Source organism: Bombina bombina, chromosome 8 (assembly GCF_027579735.1).
Source record: "Bombina bombina isolate aBomBom1 chromosome 8, aBomBom1.pri, whole genome shotgun sequence".
Taxonomy (NCBI): domain Eukaryota; kingdom Metazoa; phylum Chordata; class Amphibia; order Anura; family Bombinatoridae; genus Bombina; species Bombina bombina.
The window spans coordinates 149,513,904-149,524,896 of NC_069506.1; the positions used below are offsets into that span (position 1 = coordinate 149,513,904).

At 40.4% G+C, this 10,993-nt stretch overlaps 1 protein-coding gene across 1 annotated transcript in view; it reads left to right on the top strand.

Moving 5' to 3' along the window:
- Positions 1–7,148, top strand: part of LOC128638588 (C-Jun-amino-terminal kinase-interacting protein 4-like) — a 297,523-nt gene extending 290,375 nt beyond the window's left edge. The window contains 1 exon segment of the mRNA XM_053690636.1: positions 5,744–7,148. Within this exon segment, the coding sequence (XP_053546611.1) occupies positions 5,744–5,853 (110 nt within the window). The 3' untranslated portion in view covers positions 5,854–7,148.
- The last annotated feature ends 3,845 nt before the right edge of the window (positions 7,149–10,993 follow it).

A 10,993-nucleotide genomic window follows, 5' to 3' on the forward strand; every position in this document is an offset into this window, starting at 1 on the left:
AGACCATCATCATTCTGAAAGAAAATAATTTATCAGGAAAGCATACATTTTATTTTAAATAGATTTGACTTAAATGCATGTATAGGAGAGATCCTTTGATATAGAACAGTTTGTTGTGTTGATCTGCATGAAATCTGTCTGTGCTAAAATAAGAAGGATGACTAGTAAAGGCCCTTATGTTAAAAGGACACTAAATACATTTCGTGCACCACCCTCTGATCATGAGTACTGCCATTTTAGAACCAAGGCTACTCTGCACATATGCAGCAACTCTCCTTCAAATACCTGCAAACAGGTCAGGACTGGGGATGTATTGATAGCTAGATTTTAACATGGCGGCACCCATGACTAGAGGGAGGTGGGAAATTAAACATTAAATACATTTTATAAATATAGTATTGGGGTTATCTCCTCCTCCCTCAGAGGGTGGTGCATGAAATGTATTTAGTGTCCCTTTAACCTTTTTTACATAAGGGCATGTACTAGTCATCCTTCTCATTTTAGTCCAAACAGATTTTCTGCAGAAATTTTGGTCATATAAATTTATTTTCCTTCCATAAGGCAGGAAGACTCCACAACCTCATTCCTTACTGTTGGGAAATACAATACCTGGCCACCAGGAGGAGGCAAATACACCCCATCCAAAGGCTTAAATATCCCTCCCACTTTCTCTATCTCCCAGTCATTCTTTGCCTTTCGTCACTATAGGAGGTGGCAGAGAAGTGTCAGAAGATTTAAATGGTCCTGTAATGGGTATGTTCCCTTTGAGAAAGGACTGGAGTTTTAAGTAATCTTGTCAACCTCTCAGTGAGAGTATTGATGAAAGTTAGAGTCTGGAGATGCAGGGAAAGTTTTTCTGCGAGCCTACCCAGACTGTCACTAACAGCTCCTGAGCAATCAGTGTTGACGAGTTTCACTGCTTGCTGCTACACACTCCAGTCCATGTCAGAAGCGCTGCTGAAAGACTGTCACACTTGAGAGGCTGTGCCTGTGCCACAGCATGGATCCTGGAGGTTAAGACCGTTTTTTATATATACAATTTAAAACGCTGTACAGGGTCACAGTGTGGCTCCTTTATACCTTGATAGGATCAAGGGTTAATATCTCCTTCAGGGAGATTATTTGAACAGTTTGGGGATTTATATTTGCTTAATTTGAGCATTTTTTAGGCTCATAGACTGTGTGTTTGGGTTTTTTGGGCTTGAAACAAATAGGTTTCGCTTTCGTTTTTGAAGTGTTGCGCAGGTCATAATAGCTTGACGCTCTTTTTCATAGCAGGGGGAAGTCCTGTCTTACGTACTACGTGAGCTATGGAGGATTCTGAGAGGGTCCGCTCCTTCTGTACTGATTAATAATTCCTGTTTATATTGTGAGGAGGCTGTGGTTTGCTCGCCTGCTCAATTTTTTTCCATTTGCTTAAACACTGTTCTAAAGTCTAAGAAGGGAGACAAGCCTGTTAATACTCATAGCGCTATTAGTTCTTCTGAGCCATCTACTTCTCAGGAATCTGGGTCCCGAGAAATTACTACCTTTTCTACATTACCCGCTCCACATGCAGTTCACTGCGGCTCAACTAATCCTCCATCAGGAGGGGGCTTTTTTCCAGCAGGCCTTACCACGTAGTTACAATTGGTGGTGTGTGCGGCCCTAAGTGTCTTACCTCGCTCTGACGCACGCAAGAGAAAGATTAAACATAGTTCTCCTGACCTAGAGTCATCTAAATAATTGACGGATTTAGCTACTATATCCCAGCTATCCGAGGATGTTGCTTCAGAGGGTGAACTTTCTGAGTCGGAGACTCAAGTTTCTAAACCTCCTTCAGCGGAGAAACCCTCCTTTTAGATTTAACATTGAGCAGCGTTTTTTATTTAAGGAGGTTCTGTCTACTCTAGAGGTTCCAGAGGCTACCACTCCCTGAAGAGCCTAAGATCCCTAAATTATACAGGGTTTACGAAGATAGGAAGGTCCCTCTGACTTTTCTTGTGCCAGTTAAGATGGCAAACATTATTAATAACGAATGGGAAAGAATATGAACTTCTTTTTCCCCCTCTTCTACTTTTAAAGAATTATTCCCGGTCCCTGACTCTCAATTAGATTTGTGGGGCTCCATTACCAGAAGGTGGATGGCGCTATCTCCACGTTGGCTAAGCATACTACTATCCCTCTGGATGATAGTTCTTCTTCTTTTAGAGAGCCTATGTATAAAAAAAATTAAAACTTTTCTGAGGAAGATGTTTTAACATACAGTACAGGGTTTTTATTTTGAGCGGCGGCAGCTGTAGTCACGGTTGCTGGTCTTCATCTCTGATGCGAATATGCAGATTATTCGCATAAATGCAAAGGCTGCTGGCTTTGCAGTTCTAGCCCGCCGGCTCTCTGGTTGAAGTCTTGGTCTGCGGATATGACTTCTACATCCAGACTCCTTTCTCTTCCCTTCAAGGGGAAGATTTTATTCGGTCCAGGGCTGGACTCCATTATCTCTACGGTTACCGGAGGGAAAGGTGCCTTCCTACCGCAGGATAAGAAGAATAGGCCTAAGGGACGGCAACTTTCTAATTTTCGCTCCTTTTGTGCAGACAAATCCCAACAACAGCAGTCCTCTTCCAAGTCCGAGCAGCCCAAGAGTACTTGGAAGCCGGCTCACTCCTGGAAGTCCAAACAGACTAAGAAGCCCGCCGAGAACAAATCGGCATGAAGGGGCGGCCCCCGATCCAGGATCGGATTGAGTAGGGGGCAGACTGTCTCTTTTTTTAGATGCTTGGTTCCAGGATGTACAGGATCCTTGAGTCCTGGAGGTTGTATCTCAAGGATACAGGATAGGATTCAAGTCTCATCCGCCATGGGGCAGATTTCAAGCCCAGAAAAGAGGGCTGCCTTCTTAGGTTGCATATGGGATCTCTCCTCTCTGAGTAATTGTCCTGGTACCTACAGCAGAAAGAGGTTTGTGGTTTTATTCAAACCTTTTCATGGTTCCAAAGAAGGAGCAAACTTTTCGTCCAATTCTGGACCTAAAGTGCCTAAACAAGTTTCTGAGTGTTCCCTCTTTCAAGAAATACTGTCAATCCTGCCTCTGCATCAGGAAGGACAGTTTATGACCACAATAGACCTGAAGGATGCATACCTTCACGTCCTGATTCACAGGGAACATTTTCAATTCCTGAGGTTTGCTTTTCTGGATCAGCACTTCCAGTTCATAGCTCTTCCGTTTGGCCTAGCTACTGCTCCAAGGATATTTACAAAAGTTCTGGGGGCTCTTCTAGCCATTGCCAGAACACAAGGTATTGCAGTAGCGCCTTACCTGGATGATAACTTGGTACAGGCACCATATTTTCGTCTAGCGGAAGAACATTGAGTCCCTTCTCTGTCTTCTTCCATCACATGGATGGAAGATAAACTTGGAAAGAGTTCTCTTACTCCAAGTACAAGGGTGAATTTCCTGGGAACTATATTAGACTCCATATCCATGAGAATATTCCTCACAGATCAGAGACGTTGCAGGCTAACTTCTGCATGTCTTGCCCTCCAGGCCTCCACGAGACCCTCAGTGGCTCAGTGTATGGAGGTGATCGGACTCATGGTGTCCTGCATGGACATCATTCCTTTTGCCAGATTCCATCTCAGACCCTTACACCTATGCATGCTGAGACAATAAAACGGCTACCATCCAGATCTGTCTCAACAGATTGTGCTGGACAGCCTGTCGAGAGACTCGTTATCCTGGTGGCTCTGTCCAGATCATCTGTCCCAAGGCACGTGCTTTTTGAGACCGTCCTGGGAGATAGTGACTATGGACCCAAGCCTTTCCGGCTGGGGACACGTTTGGAGTGCCAAGAAGGCACTAGGCCTGTGGACTCAGGAGGAGTCCTCCCTTCTAATCAATATTTTGGAACTCTGGGCAGTTTTCGATGCCTTGAAAGCTTGGCCCCTTCTGGGTTCGTCCCAGTTTATCAGATTCCAATTACAATATAACCTCGGTTGCCTATATCAACCATCAAGGGGGAACGAGAAGTTACTTGGCGATGAGAGAAGTATCTCATATACTAGATTGGGTGGAGACTCACAAATGTACGCTGTCATCGATCCACATCCTGGGTGTGGACAACTGGGAAGCGAACTTCCTCCGCAGGCAATCCTTTCACCCAGGGGAATGGTCTCTTCACCCTGAGGTGTTTGCAGAGATATGCAGCGAGTAGGGGACGCCGGAGGTATATCTCATGGCATCCTGCCTCAATATCAAGCTACCCAGGTACGAGTCGAGGTCAAGGGATCCTCAAACGGATTTGATGCCCTATCAGTTCCATGGTACAGTCTCCTATATCTTTTTCCTCCATTACCGCTTCTCCCTCGTGTGGTGGCTTGCATCAAGCAGGAGCCAGCATCTGTGATTCTGATTGCTCCATCGCTGAGCTTCCGGAGGTGCAGTCCTTTGTTAAGGCTCTGGCTAGGATCAGACCCGTGTTTAGATCTGGGGCTCCGCCTTGTTTTTTGTGTTTTGCAGCAGGCTCCGTTTGAGCCTATGCATACTGTTGACATTAAATTGTTATCTTGGAAGGTTCTTTTTTTTGTTTGCTATTGCCTCTGAGATTTCTGCTTTGCAATGTGACCCCCCTTATGTGGTTTTTCATGCTGATAAGGCGGTTTTACGCACTAAACTAGGGTTCCTCCCTAAGGTGGTGTTGAATCGTAACATTATTTAAGAAATTGTTGTTCTTTCCTTGTGTCCAAAATCCTTCAGCGAAGGAACGTTTGCTTCATAATCTACATCTGGTTTGTGCCTTGAAGTTCTATCTTCAGGCTTCTAAGGAATTCAGACAATCTTCCTCTTTGTCATCTATATGGGGAAGCGTAAGGGGCAGAAGGTTACTACGACTTCTCTATCTTTCTGGTTGAGTAGTGTCATCCACTTAGCTTATGAGACAGCGGGACGACAGTCTCCTGAGAGGATAACGGCTCATTCCACTAGAGCAGTGGCTTCCTCTTGGGCTTTTAAGAACAAAACCTCAATGGATCAGATTTGTAAGGCGGCTACCTGGTCCTCCTTACACACTTTTTCTAAATTTTATGAGTTTGATGTGTTTGCTTCGGCTGAAGCAGCTTTTGGGAGAAAAGTTTTGCAGGCTGTGGTGCCCTCAGAATAGGGTCCGCCTCTTTTTTCTGTTCCCTCCCGTTATTCATTCAGTGTCCTCTGGAACTTGGGTATAGTTTTCCCAACAGTAAGGAATGAAGTTGTGGACTCTCTCTGCCTTAATGGAAGGAAAACCTAATTTATGCTTACCAGATAAATTCCTTTCCTTCCTGGCAGGGAGAGTCCACAACCCCGTCCGTAATTTATGTTTTTGATGGGCGGCTCCTTTTTTATATTATTTCTTCTGGCACCTTTTATACCCTGATGTTTCTCCTACTTTTCCTTGTTCCCTTAGCAGAATGACTGGGGGATAGGGGAAGTGGGAGGGATTTTTAAGACTTTGGCTGCAGGTATCCAGGTGTTTGGCTGCAGGTATCTCCTGCAGGTATCCAGGTGTTGTTTTTTCCAACAGTAAGGAATGAAGTTGTGGACTCTCCCTGCCAGGAAGGAAAGGAATTTATCTGGCAAGCATAAATTATGTTTTTTTTAATCTTATAAATTATATGTAACTGAATCGAATAATTTTCTTTAACCATATTTTGATAGTGTATTATCTTCATATTCTCTTGTTTTTTTATGTCTATACTTAAACACAAATGCTTCCTATTGTTCTTTTAGGGGATGAAACTTTTGATTCAGAGGAAGGTTATGGAGAGCTTCTACTATCAAATCCAAGACACAGAAGGTCTGAAAGAAGCCATCTCATAGTATGGCAGTTACACACGTGAGGCTGGAAAATAATTTGATGAACTGCTTTCATGGGCATTTTTAATGCAGGTTTCTTTTCTTTAATGTGTAAAACGATATTCAACCAAAAACAAAATTCACCCAAGTCTGACAATGGAAAAGGATGCAACTGACTGACTGCAGCTGAATGTATATTTTTTGTGCCTCTGGAACATGCCCCATCAATATTGGCTACAAAACATTTTGCCTTAAACTTATACTGACTGGTGTGGGCATCTGTGCAATACAAGTCTCCGAAGGAAAATGAAGCTTCATTATAAGTTATTTATCTTTTGTGTTTTAACTTTTTTTTTTTCTTTCATCTCACTGACACTAGAAATACTGCAACTTTTGTTCTAGTTGAACAATATTTTCCTTTTTTGGCATACAATACACTTTGATGTGTTTGCCCACATTGTCCAAAAGTGGCCAGTCTCAGGGTGCCTTCCAATATGATGTGATATCATCACATTGCAGCTAATATTTAGATTGTAGAACTCTAAATCTCTCCTGTTTAAACTGAATACATATGTATTATTTTACATATTTTCTTCATTTGTTGAAATTCCTATTTATTCATTTATTAATGTAGCTAACTTCATTAATGTTTATGTTGGCTTCAATATATTGCACATACATCTGACACTGAATGAATTAAGCCTCTCTGTGGTCAGTAGCTATGTTTACAAACTGAACTAAACTGTATTTGATCTCAGAGCGTTTTTGCTCTTTCTCTTAACCTCTACCAGCACAAGTCTGTTTGATAAATAATCCAGCAAATATTTGTCTCTAGCAACACGACAGTCAATATTTACTAAGCCATGCTCAGCTGAAAAGACATTTTCTACAGTAGGAGAACCCTTTATGGTGCATTCACATAAATGGACTTTAAAGGTACTGTCTAATGTTGGCAGATACACATTAGATAGTAGTATTTGGCAAACACAGACCAGCACAACATGGATGGTACATGATTTTATTGAATCAAAATATGCTTGCGAAAAGTTAAAACTGATTATTTTCTTACAGAATATAATAGAAATGAGTTTGATTTTTGTCTTTTGTATCATAAACAAAAATATAGTCATTACATGGAAGAGTGTTGAATGTTTTTGTGATTTCTTTGAAAAAGACATATTTGCTTTCTTGCAGTAGAGATTGGTTTCTCTAGATCTCACCAGTGTTCAATCTGATTGCAATTGTTTTATTCCCTTTTTTAATACTTTTTTTTTTATATAATCATTTTGAATGTTTATGAATTCTGGTGGAGAGTATTAAATATGTCTATAAAAAAAAAGTCTACTCTGTATCATCATAGTCATCATAGTCATACCATTTATACGGCAAATGTTACACTTTAACGGTTTTACAAAATATTTTATCATTTTTTAAAGTGACATATAACATTTCTGTGTTTGTCATGTGAGATAACAAGGACATGTTTTTTCTTTTTTATTGTATTTTTATTGAGGTCAAAGAAACAGTGCTTACAAACACAAAGAATTCTCAACACGATTTTGACACACAGCACTTATAGATCATGAACAATAGTCAAATAAAACATGATATATTGGTGCATTATGTATGCTACCTCATTTTTCTGATAATTAGAATGTAAAAATCTCTCACACATAAAGACTAAAGTCACTCTCGCACCTCTACAACCTAGATATATAACATTGAGAGGTAACAAGCTATGAATGTATGTTGTGCTAAAGGTTTCATGGTAAAAGAAATACAAGGAGCACTAGAATGCACTCTAAACACGGAGAGCTCAGAAACCTTTCACGTTAAGAAAAACACAATACAGTGAGTATAGTTATGAAATTCAATTTATCATATGGAATATAGGGTCACTGTGGGACTGCTGGCAAACAGACCGAAGATAATGGAGGAGTAGTTTAGAATTATAATACTAATTTACCTCCTGTGAAAAGGAAGGTCACTCTTGGACCGATAGAATAAAGTACAGTTAAAACGATGGAGGTCTTGGAGCAGGCCTGGGAGTCACTTTTGGACTCTTGGATGAATTAAAATACTTCTAAAATAAGAGTACCTGCTTAAAGCTAAATAGTATATGATTAATGTAATGCTAGCTCCACCACTGGGCGGCAATTGTTTAATACTGGTATTGAGTAAGCTGGGAGACATGCACTCCATCAGTATGGCATAAATATATAAAGCAGACTTAATAAAGATTTATGGATTAATATTAACATAATTTATAGTCAAGTGAAGCAGTAGAAACTTAAACTATTATGCACACCAAACAACAATTGGAAGAAGGTGAAAAGCATACTTGCTTGTGTACAAAATTAGAGGGCTATGTTCACTAAATAATGTGCCAAAGAGCATAGCAATAAGTATTAACAGCATGAAGAATACTTTAGAGGGAAAAAAGGATAAACACTAAACTTCAATAGCTGCTGCAAAGAACATCCCCAAAATAATAAAGATTTGTAGGGCATATATCGCTTAATAACAGCCATAGTTAGTTATTTCTTTCTAATGGCCCATGAAATCTATTCATAAACTATGGGAAATACTTTACCTGGCCACCCCAAACAGAGCATTAAATATACCTCCCGCTTTTCCTACCCTCTCAGTAGTTCTTTGCCTCCTTATATAGGCAGAGAGAAGTGCTTTGCTGAGGATTCTGAATTTTTTTGTCCTCAATGGATTGTTTCCTGCAAGAGAGGACAGGGGAGTTGTAGAAGGCCATTTAATTCTCTGAGTAGAGTTTTGGTGTGTGTTAGCTACTGGTGGTCACCTGGAAGTTCCTATGCCTCCTCTAGTGTCATATGCTGTCCTCCCTGTAAGACAAACAGTGTTTTACACTTTGTATTTCAGGACTCCTGCATGATCACATAAGAAGCTGGGTAAGTCTTGCTTATAGACCCTTTTTTTGATGACTTGTTGCCTATTGAACTGGGGATAGGGGTAGCCATGACCCTACCATAGGAGACCATAATGTTAATAAATAATAAAGCGTAGGGTGTATCATGGCGGCCCGGCCCAGGGATTGTCTACGCCTATGGAAATATCGGAGGCGTTATACAATGACGAGGCCAACTCTGACTCTTCGAAGGAGGCTCCTTCTGGGTCGGAGTCCATGTCATCTCATCCTCCGGCTGCGGAGGAGCCTGACTTTAGGTTTAGGATGGAGAATTTGCACTTTCTTTCATGTAATTAGCAAGAGTCCATGAGCTAGTGACGTATGGGATATACATTTCTACCAGGAGGGGCAAAGTTTCCCAAACCTCAAAATGCCTATAAATACACCCCTCACCACACCCACAAATCAGTTTTTACAAACTTTGCCTCCTATGGAGGTGGTGAAGTAAGTTTGTGCTAGATTCTACGTTGATATGCGCTCCGCAGCAGGTTGGAGCCCGGTTTTCCTCTCAGCGTGCAGTGAATGTCAGAGGGATGTGAGGAGAGAATTGCCTATTTGAATTCAATGATCTCCTTCTACGGGGTCTATTTCATAGGTTCTCTGTTATCGGTCGTAGAGATTCATCTCTTACCTCCCTTTTCAGATTGACGATATACTCTTATATATATACCATTACCTCTACTGATTCTTGTTTCAGTACTGGTTTGGCTTTCTACTACATGTAGATGAGTGTCCTGGGGTAAGTAAGTCTTATTTTCTGTGACACTCTAAGCTATGGTTGGGCACTTTTATATAAAGTTCTAAATATATGTATTCAAACATTTATTTGCCTTGACTCAGGATGTTCAAACATTCCTTATTTCAGACAGTCAGTTTCATATTTGGGATAATGCATATGAATATTCAATTTTTTTCTTACCTTAAAATTTGACTTTTTTTCCTGTGGGCTGTTAGGCTCGCAGGGGCTGAAAATGCTTCATTTTATTGCGTCATTCTTGGCGCTGACTTTTTTGGCGCAAAATTTTTTTTCTTTTTCCGGCGTCATACGTGTCGCCGGAAGTTGCGTCATTTTTGACATTTTTTTTGCGCCAAAAGTGTCGGCGTTCCGGATGTGGCGTCATTTTTGGCACCAAAAGCATTTAGGCGCCAAATAACGTGGGCGTCTTTTTTGGCGCTAAAAAATATGGGCGTCACTATTGTCTACACATTATTTAAGTCTCATTATTTATTGCTTCTGGTTGCTAGAAGCTTGTTCACTGGCATTTTTTCCCATTCCTGAAACTGTCATTTAAGGAATTTGATCAATTTTGCTTTATATGTTGTTTTTTCTATTACATATTGCAAGATGTCCCAGATTGACACTGAGTCAGAAGATACTTCTGGAAAAACGCTGCCTGGTGCTGGATCTACCAAAGTTAAGTGTATCTGTTGTAAACTTGTGGTATCTGTTCCTCCAGCTGTTGTTTGTAATGAATGTCATGACAAACTTGTTAATGCAGATAATATTTCCTTTAGTAATGTTACATTACCTGTTGCTGTTCCGTCAACATCTAATACTCAGAGTGTTCCTGTTAACATAAGAGATTTTGTTTCTAAATCCATTAAGAAGGCTATGTCTGTTATTCCTCCTTCTAGTAAACGTAAAAGGTCTTTTAAAACTTCTCATTTTTCAGATGAATTTTTAAATGAACATCATCATTCTGATAATGGTTCCTCTGGTTCAGAGGATTCTGTCTCAGAGGTTGATGCTGATAAATCTTCATATTTATTCAAAATGGAATTTATTCGTTTTTTCTTTGCATTAGAAATAGAGGATTCTGGTCCTCTTGATACTAAATCTAAACGTTTAAATAAGGTTTTTAAATCTCCTGTAGTTATTCCAGAAGTTTTTCCTGTCCCTGATGCTATTTCTGAAGTAATCTCCAGGGAATGGAATAATTTGGGTAATTCATTTACTCCTTCTAATCGTTTTAAGCAATTATATCCTGTGCCATCTGACAGATTAGAGTTTTGGGACAAAATCCATAAAGTTGATGGGGCTATCTCTACTCTTGCTAAACGTACTACTATTCCTACGGCAGATAGTACTTCCTTTTAAGGATCCTTTAGATAGGAAGATTGAATCCTTTCTAAGAAAAGCTTACTTATGTTCAGGTAATCTTCTTAGACCTGCTATATCTTTAGCGGATGTTGCTGCGGCTTCAACTTTTTGGTTAGAAGCTTTAGCGCAACAAGTAACAGATCAT